Source organism: Aspergillus luchuensis, chromosome 3, assembly GCF_016861625.1.
Source record: "Aspergillus luchuensis IFO 4308 DNA, chromosome 3, nearly complete sequence".
Taxonomy (NCBI): domain Eukaryota; kingdom Fungi; phylum Ascomycota; class Eurotiomycetes; order Eurotiales; family Aspergillaceae; genus Aspergillus; species Aspergillus luchuensis.
In genome coordinates, this window is record NC_054851.1 from 4,328,190 (window position 1) to 4,343,624 (window position 15,435).

Sequence of the window (15,435 nt, forward strand, 5' to 3'; positions counted from 1 at the left end):
CTTAAATAATTTTTTAATAATATATTTAAAATAAGAAGAATCAGTAGAGCTAATATTAATTATAAAATAAATTTTCTAGTATCAGCTTTTACTTAAAGTAGATATAATTTTAAATATTTTATTAATATTTACTATATATAATTAGCTTATAAGTTAGACTACTAAATTAAATATATTATTTTTCTACTTATATTATTACAGGTAATATAATAGAATTATAACTTATTTATAAATTTTTATTATCTGACTTCTGTATAGACAGAGAATATTATTATTTTAAATATAATTTCTCCTCCGGTGCAGCCTGGCCGCTTTTGCGGCTTCCCTTTCTGGTAGGTTGTGGGCCCTGCCCCATCAAGCCGACCATGGTCTCCTTGGTGGGTAGTTCTAGCCCAACGGGGCAACTACGCTTCCGAAAGTGGTAGAGTGCTCTGGCTGTTTTTGCAGCAAGAAGGCTTGCTGCTATTACCCTCTTCTCCACCCACTCAGCAGCGCCGCCCCCCGCCCCTGGTCTGGCCCAGGATTGTTAATTTCCTACATACCGCACAAGTTCGTCGGCCACAAAAACTGTCTATGATAATTCATTTAAACATCTGTGATGTCATTGGAACGTTCGCCTGACAGACAGAATCAAGATCTGGAAACTTTTTAAAGGTCCCGATTCTGGCTAGAACAATCAGTTAAACTATGGTCGGACAATAGAGTTTTCCAGTGGATTGAATATTCTCTTTGTTATTACTGTAGCAGGGGACAACATCAATAACCAGCTACATACATTTAAAGTATCGGCTGGTAAGGAGGATCTGCGGATTTTGAATATACTAGACTTCTGACATATGGTTCGTTTTCGATAGAAAAGTCGATGACTTTTCTGTACTAGACACAGTCTGGTACAGTAGTTACATACTAGATTCACTTCATGGAAATTGCTACTATTCAGTAAAACCTCATTTACAGCTTGGTCAAAATGACAAATTCTTTTGCAGGGTGGAATATTTTCCAGAATATTCAGAAAGAATTACAGCCGCGTTGTACTTGATTACGCCAAATTTTCTTGCAGGTCAACTACCCTTTCCGTGGATATGAAACCACCTGCTTCTAGACTTTGGAGACTGATACTAATTATACATATTGGGAAATTTTCACGACGGCCCCATACGCGCATAGAAAATTCTTGGAGGCGCTAAACACTTGCGTCACTCTTGAGCCCGAGTTAAACTTGAGATACAGCATACGAAGAATGTTATATTGGAATGGGCGATGATACAATTTGCCACAGCATAAGAGCAATGAAGTATAGGATGACGCAGGAAGCTTGTCCCTTTGCCGTGGATAACATCATCCCAGTCGTATAAAGGAGGGTATGCTCCCTGATATAAATTGTATTGAGCATCAAACCTGGCTGAGTGCCTCTACCAGAATCATCCTGTCGCGTCTATATGCTACTAGCCCTCACATCATCCTGCTGCAGTCAACAACCGTGGATTTATTCTACCCAGCCGGGATGAATCACATTCGCTTCTACCAGCCTAAAATCTTCACCTCGCGCACAGATGAAACTTCTATGCCTTCTCATGTCCACTCTGAGACAGAAAATAACAAGAAAGACTCGAAAGCCCCCCAGTTACCGACTACAATGCATGGTAACCATCCCCTTCCCAGAAAGCCCCCACCTACATCTCCAGCCAATGAGGGTTCTGTCTCATTACGAGGCAAACCTGAAGATATATCTCCAGGTGTAAAGGCACTCCTGGCTTCCACATCAGAAAGGGCAGAGGTCGCGCACCTGGATACGGATGCACAACAGATAAATACTGTACGAGAAGAACAAGGCGAACACATTTCTACACGCAATAAAAGTGGTAATAGCAAATGTGCACCCAGTTCTTCAACCGTTGAACCACAAGCATCCCATTCGGGATATTCCAATTTCAGGTCCACGAGCAAGGCAGTGGAGGCAAAATCCGCACCACTAATCTTAGCCTCCGGTGATCAACAACCCGGGAGTCCGAGTAAACTTGGATCGTCCAATCTGGAAGACTGTAAGATAATCCACATTAAACCTATTTTCGCTCTGGTCCAAGAAAACTGAAGATGTTTATTGACCCGAGATCCCAGGTTGCAACCGATCTTGCAGCATGGATCTGACAAACTCCCCTTGTTGTTTAAATGGTCAAGGTACAAAACATATGTCACCGACGTCAGAGCACTCTGATACGTGTTTGGCATCTGAACGACCAAGGGCCGACATGCACTTCCTGGAGAACCAAGCAAAAAGCACTGAAATCTCGGGCCGACCCAGAAGAACAACTGTTGAAGTGGTAGTGCCCTCTCGACGCCGCCGTTCTCTGATGCAAGCAAATTTAGCAGAATCTGGCTCAGACAATGATGACCCTGGCGACACAGATTTTCGGACAGAGTCCAGCGAATCGGGAGAGGACCTCGCACCGTTAACCAATCCACGCAAGCGTGTTTGTGGGATGCGTCCCCGCAAACGCAGGCACATCAGACATCTGACCAGCTCTTCAAGGGGGATGTCGAACCCTGCAGCGTCTCATTCAACAGAGTCTACAGGGCGCTATCCACAACGTATCTCGCCAGTCTTTACTGCCACGCCTACTACCCGCACTTGCTCTTCATGTGATTGCACATCACAATCTATCTCTCGGCATAGCTCGGGTAGTTGGTCCGACCTTCTAAGCCCAGATACCTGCTCTCGGGGAAGGGTACCGGTGTGTGGCTATCTCGAGATACTGCCGGGAAATTGCAATGATACCCTTACATATCGCCCTTCTTCACTGTGCTCAGGATGCAGGAGACAAGATCGTCATCATCCTGAATTTGACGAATCTCACGTAAGTGCGGATATGGCTAGTCCCTCTAGCCTTGACCTGGGTTACCCAAGAACAGGAGGAAGATTCACAAAGGTGGAAGATCAGCTCATTGTCATACTGAAAAACTATGGGTTATCTTGGAAGGAAATGGAGCCCTTTTTCCCGCAACGAAAGTCAACAGCATTGCAAAGCCGTTGGTTCCGGCAGCTACGGACGGGATGAAAGGCTGAAAATAATGATCATCATTGAAGAATCTGGTACGTACCCTTGCTCGGACTACATCAGATCTTATCATCATTCTCGAAGACCATAAGTATACTTCTTGTGGCGTAATTCATGAGATATTCTAACATATTGTAGTATTGCCTCCAAAAAGCTGAAGCAGCGGTCTTCGCCGTGAAAGGATACAAGTCTCATATAGATGCTACTTTTGTCTGACAGAATCTGTCAGTAAAGGAGACTTTATAAAATTGGAATAGAGGGTGTATGGAAATACCGTGGAAATGAGGCATGGTACGAAAAGCAGCACTTACTGGTTGTGACGCAGCATGCAGGCATAATACTCGAGCTCGATATATGGAGCTGATATAGTTTCAGAAATCTCTAAAAAAAACGTTCCAAGGCTCTAGCTCTCAGCTACCCACGCTAACACACTAAATCACTGAGTTAAAATATGATATAATGTTGAGGCGCGAGATTACCAGTAAGGCAAAGCAACGAAACAATCAAAAACGAATGCGAATTACCGCAAAAGAGTGTGTTGAATTGTCGCTATCTAGGTGCTCTCGCAGAGCAAGAAAGGGGGTGTTGTACGTGGTCGGTCTGGGCGGTCTGGGCGCTAGGCACGTGACTAAGCCTACTTTGGCAGATGCCTCAACATATAATGCAATGAAGGGAAAGCTAGAAGTTAGATTGAGCTTCTGGGAACCTGTTAGTAAAAGTGAGAGGATGTTCTCGTGTAGCATGCTACACAGGAAGTTCTGGTGAAAGCAAGAATAAGTGTGATTATGACATGGCACCATACGAAGAATGTTGCAGCGTTCTAATAGGTACACCTAGCCAAATACAGAAGGTGCGGTAACTTGACATTAGGCGCCGGGAATGCCATGATATTGTCCTACACACTTAGTCGGACAATTCATATTCATCAGGGCGCTGCCGTTTTCAGCAACCGTATCCTTCGAGTTTAGTACCCATCCGCTGGCTTCCTGTTGTGGATTAGTATCATTTCTCTTAGACTTACTAGACCACGCCATGCCTGAATGGGAACTACTACCCGGGTCCGTCTTCACGGCTCTCTAGCAACTATATAAAACCGCAAGTACATTGCTTAACAACTTCTCCCTTATACATCTGATATTACCCTTTAAAGCTCAGCTTGGTTGCGGCTATTTGCCCCGTTTTGATGCTATTACTCCGGGCCTGGCACCGCGGAAATGAGTTTACAGCCCCCTTTGGCCCCCATTCTCAACTCGACCGCTAGAATCGCTAAGCGTTTACAGGAGAATACCAGACCACTTGTCTTCCTAAGTTAATAGCCCCCGAAAGGGTTTCTTTTAGTAAATATAGCTAATTAATCTCTTGTCCACGGCACGTTCTTCTCCCAGTGGGGTACTCTCAGGGTCTGGTTCTTGTTGTTGATGAGACTACGAGACTACGAATAGTATGTCGACATGCAATTTCCTGATCTATTCATGAATACCAAGCACCAATAGCAGAAATATATTATATAGTATATTTTATTATCAACCTCAGGACAAGTCACCTGCTATATCATTAGACTCGAAACTAATTTCTGACTGGCTGTAGAATGGATATCATCTAACTACCTCGCTCTACTGTGACAATCTGGTTGGTATTGCAGTTCTATTCAGCCTTCCAGCCATCCAGAAACCTCCTCGCCAGAGAATTCAGTTAGTTGGCTGGAGTGGGTGATGTAAATCATGTTGATATTGTGTGACTAATAATTGTCTCTGATCTATTGGAAGAGACCTACTTCTATTATATAAAGAGGACCAAGTCGATGATTTCGTGTTGGCTGAATACGAGAAGATTATAATACTTAAATGCTACTCTATGGTCTTCAGAAGAACTTAGAAATCGTCCGCAACATGCCTTTTTGGGGCGGGGTCGGTGAGCGTCTTTAGCTGGGGTCATAGAGCAGATTAGATGCTTGTTCCCCATTGGGATTATGCCCTGCTCATCAGTATCCACAATTCCGAAGTCCCTGTGCATTACAATACACATCTGCGCCGATGCACCATACAGGCTCTCGGTCCTGAAATGATTATGGTAGGGGCCCTGTATGGCGATGATGAAATTCAACAGTGCTGGCTGGCTAATAAAATGCTTACATGGATATCAGACATGATCCGCGAAGTAACAATGTGTCCATCCGCTAGGTCAATTGTAATATAGATACTTCCCTCGTCTCTGGGCTTCAGACAATCAGTTATACACTGCAATTTCAGCATAAAATCCCCTGTTCTTTCTTTCTTCTCCCCTCACCAATCGATACAGCTTTTGAAGATCCTCAAAATCATGCATATCAGCTTTGATAGTATCAGCTTCTACCATCCTCCTCCTCCAAAACTTCAAACTACTGTGTCTGCTTCCCGTTGGAAATTGTACAAGGCTCCTCCAGCTCCACATAGCCTTTCACGCCCTCTTCCACCCAAACCCCCTATCCTTATAGCAAACATCCCGATCTCGGATAAACAGCCAACTGCTGTCCAGCAATCCCAGAATCCTACGGAAGATGAGGCTTCAGCAACACCGGCATTCCGCAATGCGTTTGATGTCGAACTCGGGAGAGTCTCGAGAGAGTATTTGTGGCGGAAAACAACCCAATTGCGGGTGAGACAGATCTGGAAATACACTGTGGTTGTGGGCTCCCAGGTGAAATCGCATCAGATGTACCCCAACGTCAGGGTATGTCTTCGACTCTTGGTAGGTAGATTGCACGATGAGCGCACCTTCCTTGGAATCGGCTAACACTATGTACAGTACCACATTCAGTGAGCTTGGAGTCGGTGCAACCGCTGGCGAGCGCTGATGGCTGCATTACAAATTCATATTGATTAGGCTATGGCGAATGTTTGCCATCATATAAGGCAATAAGCAGCTCAGATTAACCGAGAAAATCAGGCAAGATAATTCACGAAAGGAGTTGGGGTCGAAAAGTAGCACTTTTGGAATGATTTTCTATCCTAAGATTTCGCGCTGCTAATCAAAACAGCATAGCACTCGGGATTATCCTGGCCCATCCCACTTTCTTACTCCAATAACCCCAGCACCCACTGATCCAGAGCTGATGATGGATTGATCTTCAGTAAAACAGAGACATGGCACACGATTATCAGCGCAAAATGTGCCATATTCACGGGATCATTCATGTCGTAGGAACCGTAAGAATGTAGAGTTGCAAAACTGCCTGCTTCCTTGCGCCCGCGCTCTATATATTTAATCCATACTCGAGAAACCTTATAAACATCTTAGTCTCGTACTGGCTTACTAAAGGACGACTATTTCTGTTAGCAGAATAGTCTATGGGTTTTAATTTTCAAGACTAAGCCCGGCACTTACTAGTGTATAGGGCCAGACATCGGACAACTAGGATTTCCTTTGATCCTCGCAACTGATTCAGACACTTCTTGCATAATGACGCAATTTTTCTGAACCTTTAGAAGTCTATTGCACTCCATTATGACCTTGACAAGCTGAGTGTCGGTGCTCGAACAGCCCATCTGTTCTGTCAGTAAAACCCTCCACTGAACCCCAACTCAACTTGAATCGCCTCTTGTACGTGCGCCACCAGTTGCGGGTCCCAGGGATTATAGAGGTTAGAGCGTTGAGGAGCTCGATAAAGGCCGAATCGACCGTATCCTCATCATAATGACCACTACTAGAATGAGATACTACGAATGGTTACTCATAAGCCGCACGCAGTATTGTTCTGGTGCGATATTTAAACGTACCTGGATGGGACATAATAAATAGCACCGCATTATGGGCTTTCGCACTGTCATTTGCCTCATCCCTAAACTCGACTCTAAGTATCAGAAACAGAAGTCAAAACGCTGCGTCTCGCGCTAAGGTCTTATCACCCTTGTTAACGCGGTAACGCTTATATTCGAGCTCGTAGTCTGTTTTGCAGGCTCGAAGATCAACAAAAATGTGGTCGATGGTCTGACCCCCCAACACATCAACCCCGAGGAAATCGTATGTCTCGCAGAGAGTGTGATACTGAGCCAAGTCAACCGGCAGAGACCGAAAGCAGAATCGGTAGCCTGACTCAAGCCCTTGTAGTGCGACAACATCGAAGAGAGGATATCACCGTGAGTAAACTCTGATCCCTGTGGCTGACAATTGCGTTCGAACCTGACGAATGACGCTAGGTAAGGGATCATTGAATGTCCATATTATAGAGTATGACCGATCTTCAGCATGGTTTCCGAGGGGCCCTATCCGGCTGGCGCTCTTTCATGGGGTGCATCTTCTGCGTCACCATAGTCCAGTTTCGAGTAAAGGTCATCCGGTAGCATTTTCACCGTAGCAGCTGTCCAGACCTCTAACCTATCCTTCTGGCGATCATATCGCGCAGAAGCCTTACCCCCGCTTCTCTTCACTATGTCAATCAACTTTTTGAACAGTGAACCTAGTCTCCTCAGGTCTTCTCGATGAGATTCTTCCCATTTCTTAATCTCAGCTACGACGTTCTCCACTTTTGGTGGTGCAAACACCCCGTTTTTATGGTATGCGCGTACTATATTCGGGGTCTGCGATACCCAGAGCTGGGGAAGGACCTCCTGTACGCTGATCGGTTTATGAGCCACACGCGTTTTGATCTCAAGTATCGAGTCAGCTGCCACAGTTCGACCCTCATGCCTCAGCAGCAACTTAGACTGCCCCGAAGTGCCACAGGGGACGCATTTAGAGGGACGAAGAGATAGCGACTGGATCATACTGGATAGATCAACCTGATCCATGCCGACAACAGGGGAACCCGATAACGGATCAATGTATCCATCCGTTTCATAGCGAACGATGAGTCTGAGCCCACCAAAAAAGTAACTGATGATCCTATGGTGGCCAGTACTTCCGTTAACTTGGTCTCGGGTGTATGCCTTTTCAAACTCATGACCAAAGCCCACAAAGTCTCTGGGTCCGAGGAATCTAACTGTCTCGGTCTCTGCACGACAGAAGACCGCCGTCTTGCCCGTGACTTCCACTTCGATGGTGAAAGGCTCAAGCCCATTCTTTGATAGACTAGGATTGATAAAGGATAGGAGCTTGCGGATGTTATTTCGATCTGTTACGAGATCAACGGCACCAATATCGAACGAAGGGTGAGTTGTGTATAGAGCACGGAACAGAGGTTCCAGAGGGCTTTCTGGGTGTCGAGCTGCATTTTGAGCTATATAAATACACCCAGAATCTTTTGGTACCTTTCGGGTACCTTTCGGTGGTGACCATAATGGTGGGCAGCCCGGGATGGCAATAGTAGGAGTCTCAGAATCTATCCAGTTATAGGATGACAGGTGCTTGACATCTGTGATCGATGGTGTAGTTTCTTCGAAGCCCTTGAGATCCACGCGAGAGATACTCGCTATCTTGACAGGAGTCATTGTCGAATGGGTTTAGCAATGCAGGAGTTGTACGTAAGTATCAAGGCGGGGTAAGGAAACAGCGGTGCTCATATGGTCAGACACCCAGCGTCCAAGGCAGTTCTTTTAAGAAGGGAATGCAAGGCTTGAACCTGCGAGGAGGTTAAAGGCCATCTAGTTACCTGCCACGTGTCAGGCCCCGCTCTCGAATGATGACATCCCATGGTAGCCAACGCGATCCAGGGTTTAGACCAGCGGGCATATGCGGGGTAACAGCATAGTAGGGACGGCAGGTGTGACAGACACATCACCCTGCATATGCCGTCGATAGTAACGTCCCGTATTCTGTATTCTATAGTCATGTCAATATCTTCTACCCGGAAATTCAACCCAGCTTGTGCCGTTGTGGGTTTTCTGCACAACTGAAAGGTCCAAGGTATTTTGTGAAATTCGCCTGAGCCAAATGCAAATGGGATTCAACGTTCTCGCCTGCTGTCATGCCCAAGGGATCGCCGGCGGATAGAAGCTGTAAGTTCCTCGCAAGGCTTGAGCTCTCGAGACAGGCACATAACTGGCCCCTCCTTGCCTACAATCGTCATGCACGGCGTATTCCTAGGGCAGTCTAGATGTCTGCGGTTGCGTGGCCCAGGAATTTCAATGTGGTATCACAACGCTTGCGGTAACAACTGGATAGCCGAAAGGTATGTCAGCTCTCTGATACTATGAAGCTGTATCTCCATTACTGTTTTGAGGGGTTAGATCAGTCCCAATCCCTACCCATTTCAGTGATAGCAGTGGATCAGCTAATCGTCGGGTAGATTCTTTCATTCTCGCAGTACGGCACGAGGCCGCTTACTAGTGGTTATTGTGATAGTTCCTTGGAGGAAAGCAGAGCGCCAGCAATGTTTCTTAAGCTATGTCATTGTACGGAAGTGGAAAAATACATTGATAAGAGGATACAGGTGGAGTCCGACAGACTCCATCCCTTACATACCGCAAGGCATGCGTCATGTGCAAATTCCTGACCTAGCCACTTCACAGGCCTCTAAACGCTGGGGAGAAAGTTATGGGCCTCTACTGGCCAGTCCTCATTATTTAGCTGGTCCCCAGATAGGAATGATCAAGTGCTGCCACTATGACTGACAACCAAAGCCATATCTCGGCGATGGGAATTGGACGTGACAAAACTGGTTTCACTGGATGCAATTCTTTGCTCCCACAATTGACTGAAGACAGACGCCATCGAGGAGACCAGCCTGTATACATTGTGATATTCTCATGCCTAACCACTGGCTCGGCCCGTAGGCAACGGGGAGACAATAGGGCTAGCACATACCTGAGCCCCTGTCTTCAGAGTAACTCTTTGTCTCGAAACACGGGATGGGTTCGTGCTTATGAACTTATAGCGTTCTTCTTATCCAACTTGTCCTGCGATATTGTGTACAAACTATTTTCCTTAATATTCTCATGCGTCTTCGAACTGGTACTGAAGAACTTTCTCACCAACGCCCTACGAGAGCTCTGCACTGAGGAGAAGTTGGATCTTCCCAACTCGATCAATACGCTCCACTGCTAAGGTGTGAGTCACTATACCTCCTTGCTGTAGATAATAGTATGTGGTGACAGTCATCCGTGCACAAATCCCATCTTCGAGGCGATATCCAGCGTTGGGTTCCCTGTGAGCAGCATTCTGTATGCCCGATTTCCTACTGAGCTTGTTCTATGAAAATGTTCCTACATTGGGGTTCGTGTTGCTGTGGTGCCCTACTACATCCGCAGTGATGTTAAGCAACGCTCGCTCAGGATTTTTGCGAGCACCTGGATAGTTTCAATGGTCCAAAGTACGGTTTATCTGATGCTTTTGAAGAGTTCTTGTGGCGCCTGATGTAACTATTTTGGGAATAACGCAATTGGGCTTACGGGAAGTATGTCTAAATTAAAAATTGTTCTCCCTGCAGGTCCGTCTTATAATGTCTGATTAGATTGGTAGACTTATAGAGCTGGGAATAGTGAACTTAAACAAGCCCATCCCAGCCGACACCGGAACCAGCGAAGTCATACCCTATCTCTGTCAAAAGCAGACGCTCATATATAAATCACAGAGGTTGATCTCATGAAGGGTAGTGCGATGATAGGTACTCAGGAATCTGATTGCATACCTCCTTGCTTGCTCGAGTGGATATCTGGGCGCTCATTTCCAGTAGCGACAGCTGGACGACAGCAACATTCTATGTAAGCAGGATCATCCATAAACATGATTTCGGACAGATCTACCAAGTCGAGGAATATCCTGGCAATTGTCTCGACGTTTTGTGTGGCGATTAAGCTGGTATTGACCTTAAAATTAAATTTGGCCTTAAAATTAAATTCTGAGCTCGGACTGTGACGCGACTGGGATTTGACGACTGTAGTATGGTGCTCGCAACGCCAGAACATTCTTCATTGTTGTCATGGGGAATACTTGAAAGGGGCGCTGCCGATTGTCTGCATGCCCTATTCTTTGGATGGTCTACACCTTCAAGCTTTATCAGAACACCAATGCAACTTGGCGCACATTTGGCGGCTCCGTGTCGTCGGCGTTTGAACTGGCTGTGACTACCAACCAAGTACCAAGCCGACCATCTACTTGCCCCCTTTTGAGACTGTTTTGTACCACAGCCAAGACGTTTAGTCTCCTTTTTTTTCTAAAATGATCGAGCGCGCTATGTCAGATGCTAGCTATACATGTAGAGTTTAGTGCTAGAGGAGGACAAGATGGTAGGGTGAAGGCAGACTATATTTGATTACTGCGGTAAGAAGACCCATAGCCAAATTTAACACCTCTCTGCTATCTTATCTGACACCAAGAAACTAAGAGCGTTGCAAATGTATGTCAGGACGTGAAGAGATTGTTATCGGAAGACTTGGGTACCCTTAATTTATAGAACATTGGAGGTTTTCTTGATCGGTTTCCAATGCTGATGGTTATTCCGTCAAGCGAATTTCATTTCTCTAACTGCGCACAACTCTGCAAAAGGTTCCTCCGGAGAGAATGGCAAATTTTTCCTCGTCGATGGAGCGAGTCATAGCATTAGCAGTCCTGATTGATGAATATTTGATCCCGCGCACGCATGTACGATACGCGTCGTAATTCAGAGAGCCCCATGGGATGATATTTTGGACACCTCGCTCCTGCAGAACTTTGTAGATCTGGATCGTCTTGTCTCTCACGGATAGATTATAGGCTTTCTTCGCTTCCTTTTCGTGTGACTCGGGCCCAATGTTTTCTATGGCATAACAGGTTCCTGCGAAAAGAGAAAACAAGGTGCTTCCGTATGGGGGACCAAGGACGTTTGGATTGGCACCATTTGCAAGTAAAAGTTCCACGGTCCCAACATGTCCATGGTATGCTGCAGCTTGGAGGGCTGTAGTAAAATTGCAGGCATCGCCATCCATCCCCCAAGCCCATTGGTGAACAGCTGCGATTGGAGAATCAGCTGCAACACCAATACCTAGAATTTCACGAGTCATGTCCACGCTGGAAACTGCTGCGACCAAAATATTACCTGCTAAAAGGCAAGTAGGATCACTCGGCTCAATTCGGGCACCCTTACTGATCATGCATCTAGCAATATCCAGCCAGCCATTATAGAGCGCCATGGCGAGCGGTGTATTAAAGAAAGCCCCAAGATCTGGATTCATGTCAGCCCCGTGCTCAATCAGAATGTTACAGATTTCACGGTGTTTATCAGACGGCCCATCCTCCACTCCAGTCAAAGAGTATGCCAGAGCGCTACCTCTGATATGGGCCCCATTAGAGAGAAGTAGCTCGACTGTTTCAATATTGCCAAACATAGTAGCTCCAGTCAATGCATCAGTTGCAATAGCGGGATCCCACGTTTCCCAATCGTCGACCTCTATCAGTCGGTTGACGTCTGCGCCATAATCCAGAAGAACTTGGCAAATATGATCATAGTCCAATTCAGCTGCCACTATCAAAGGGATTTCGCCTTTTATTTCCTCATCAGCCACGGCCCCGGCGTCCAATAATAATTGGCAAATCAGGGTGGACGATCCACGTATGGCTTCCGTCAGAACACCAGAAGGACTGGCACCACTGTCCAGAAGATATTTGACTAGATCGGTATTCCCGCATCTGCATGCAATTGACAAAGCGGTTTTACCAAATTCTCCTCTCGAATTTATATCAGCACCATCATTTATGAGACGCTTTACTATCGACGTATGTCCGAATTGCGCAGCTTTCATAAGTGCTGTACCGCTAGTGGGGTAAAATCTGATCATGTAGCACTCCTCACACGGCTCTTGTACTTGGAAACACTTGGGATCGAATCTGATGTCTTGTATCATATGAAGATCAGCTGGCCGTTGTAATGCGAGAAGATGGACCACTGACTCAAGACCCAGAGCAGCTGCCCACCCTAGAGGTGTGCGAAGAGTCAATTGTCGAGCAGCGCAACTAAAGGGTACATCGGGAATCATGTGGTTATATATCAATGTGACATATTTCCACTTCTCGCCCGACTGAAGGAGGGTGGATGCCAAAGAAGCCAGACTCATTTGCTCTTCACCTCCGGCCAAAATCATATGCTCGAACCAATAGCGGCATGCATATTCAAGAAGGGGAAACTGTTCGAGATCCGTTCTACTGCCTGTTCGATTTTCACTGCAATAGCAATGATTAATATATGTAATGCAGCTTTCCGCAATCAAAGCATGTGCTGAATTATCTTGGAACCCATATGATGAACAGGTGTCATGCTTAAGAGCCTCAGAAGTGAGAAACTCTTTGACTGAGAAATGGGAAAGAGCCAGGTACTTGTTGTCAATTCCGGTCCGGCGGACAAGTCCGGATAGACACGGCAAGATCCCTTCCCCCTCCAGTCTGTCTTCTTCTGCTATAACTGGCCTATTCTGCGGCATGATAATACAGCTCTCGTTGACCTCGACTAGGCGAAGCGGTCTGAGGGAAAGTGAAAGCCATAGGAGGGCCCTTGCTGCTTCACTTGAAAGCAGGTAATGAATATTTTGTAGCATTCTGACGTACGTATCGTCCAGTCTCGGTGGCATAGTTTTCAGGATATGGTCGATATCTTTCAGTCTGGGCGTAGGTAGTTTCGTGAGCTCTACCATCTGAAGGTGGACCCATAGAAACCTGCGAGGTCATTGTGAGCGATGTCTATCGTTTCAGGTACTTCGACAAGAAACGGGGTACTTACATTCCACCAGACAAACTGATCATGCTGTTGAGGGTTTGTGAGAGAGAATGGCCAGGCACTTTGTTCAGGACGTGGCTTTTCTTAAACTGCGCTTCCAGGTACGAGAACATGTCGTCACGATTGCTCATCGCATCTATGGTAACGATCTCTATTGACGGGATAGTACCTACGAAATCTTCAATATCTCGAGAGTTTGAGTTACTTCGACTCGTAAATAGGATATGCACATGCCGGTAGCGGGTAGCAATTGCTTTGATCCAACTCAGAACACGACTCCTTTGGTATTCGTCGGGATCATTAGGCAATTCATCGAGAGCGTCAAGGATAATACATACCTCTTTGCATTGCTGGAGGCACGCAATGGCCGAATCCAGCGCGAGTTCGATGTCGTGATACTCCAGAGGTCTGCTTGCTGTAGATCCGTTGAACTTTTCGTACAGTTCCTCGACATTCTGGAGGACTCGATCGTTCACACACATTTGCCTTAATATGGACGAGAGGCACAGAAGCGGATTAGGCCGGTGGGAATCGGCAAATGAGAAGAAGAAATGTACAAGGATATTGTCAGACTGTGCTGTACAGTAGGATTGCAGGTGCCTAATTACTGCAGAGCTAAATTTGAAGTTAGCTAGCATTCCAAGCATAACTAACCACCTATGATGGTATTCGGGTTTTACCATAGAAATGACTTTCCGCAACCAACTATTAGATAAAATTATTAGTCAAGTGCAGTAAGTGAGTTGGGCACTTAGATGCGCACCCTCACCCTTCACCCACAGTAGTGGCCCTGTAGATCTCCATTGCAGGTATTCCCGACCTTGAAGGAACCATTGGCAGGTGCCGGGATGTCTCCTAGACTCTCGAGATTGGTAGAGCATAAATGGATCTTGACTATAGATCCATCCGAGGACTTCTTTCCGCTTCAGGTCTGTGACGATCGTGGACGCTTCAGCTGTTGTCTTCGTATACTCTCTCATCATGGAACGCCACACGAACCTTGTACGGACGCTTTCAAAATATTCTTGTTCTCTCCCACATCGGCCTCCAATTGAGAAATATTACACGACAATTGAGACATGTGCTGAGCGAGAGTCTCTGTTTCAGCAGAAGATGCATCACTAGTATATCGTATAATCAATGAATATCTGAAAGCCAAAGGGTACCGAGATGACCTACGTATTCAACACGTTGATAATGAGAATCAGATCCAATTTCTGTTCTTGAAGGATATCTCGAAGTTTCAGCATGGTGCTTTCCTTTAAAGGGTATTTAACCCTCTCCCACTCGGACCTGGCGCGAGCAATAAAGCCACTGCTCGCTGTATTGTCTTGGACTTTCTTCACCTTCGCGTCCAATCTCCGCATAGTGTTCTCACATCTCTTCAACAACTTCTCGAAGTCTGCCGTTCCATTGCAACTCTTAAGAGGTTTTCGCTTCACTGTCTCTTCCAGAAATCGTTAGCATCCGACGCATCTCGCCCACAGAATTGCAGATGTCGTCCACATCTTCTCTGCAATGTCGCCATCCGTTGTAATACGTGATGATGCTTTGGGACACCTGGAGTCCCAGACTCACAAAGCCGGCAACTCCAGCGGCCAGGTCCATGAAGTTGTGGATGGCGAGTATGGTGATTTGGTCGAGGGAAATCCTAGACTGAGGGACAGCTCCCTATCCCTTTATCTGCTGAGGCTGCCAGGTAATCAGGAATGTAGCTTAGGCAAGCTGGTTACTGCGCCACAACATGACGTAGTCTACTGTGCAATAGTGCGGGAGCAG

At 46.1% G+C, this 15,435-nt stretch overlaps 4 protein-coding genes across 4 annotated transcripts; 2 read left to right on the forward strand and 2 right to left on the reverse strand.

Moving 5' to 3' along the window:
• Window positions 1-1,363: 1,363 nt before the first annotated feature.
• On the forward strand, window positions 1,364-3,056 carry AKAW2_31460S (uncharacterized protein; the record flags this gene model as incomplete). The annotated part of the gene is made up of 2 exons (XM_041688087.1): window positions 1,364-2,042; window positions 2,119-3,056. 2 exons carry the CDS (start codon window positions 1,364-1,366, stop codon window positions 3,054-3,056), a joined length of 1,617 nt encoding a protein of 538 aa, XP_041541907.1.
• Window positions 3,057-5,375: 2,319 nt separating this feature from the next.
• Window positions 5,376-5,855, forward strand: AKAW2_31461S (uncharacterized protein; the record flags this gene model as incomplete). The annotated part of the gene is made up of 2 exons (XM_041688088.1): window positions 5,376-5,765; window positions 5,841-5,855. The coding sequence occupies 2 exons, from the start codon at window positions 5,376-5,378 to the stop codon at window positions 5,853-5,855; spliced, it is 405 nt and encodes a 134-aa protein (XP_041541908.1).
• Window positions 5,856-7,297: 1,442 nt separating this feature from the next.
• AKAW2_31462A (uncharacterized protein) lies at window positions 7,298-8,461 on the reverse strand (the record flags this gene model as incomplete). The annotated part of the gene is made up of 1 exon (XM_041688089.1): window positions 7,298-8,461. The coding sequence occupies one exon, from the start codon at window positions 8,459-8,461 to the stop codon at window positions 7,298-7,300; it is 1,164 nt and encodes a 387-aa protein (XP_041541909.1).
• A 2,970-nt stretch (window positions 8,462-11,431) lies between these two features.
• Window positions 11,432-15,023, reverse strand: AKAW2_31463A (uncharacterized protein; the record flags this gene model as incomplete). The annotated part of the gene is made up of 6 exons (XM_041688091.1): window positions 11,432-13,595; window positions 13,660-14,271; window positions 14,337-14,361; window positions 14,420-14,587; window positions 14,656-14,777; window positions 14,836-15,023. The coding sequence occupies 6 exons, from the start codon at window positions 15,021-15,023 to the stop codon at window positions 11,432-11,434; spliced, it is 3,279 nt and encodes a 1,092-aa protein (XP_041541910.1).
• Window positions 15,024-15,435: the final 412 nt, after the last annotated feature.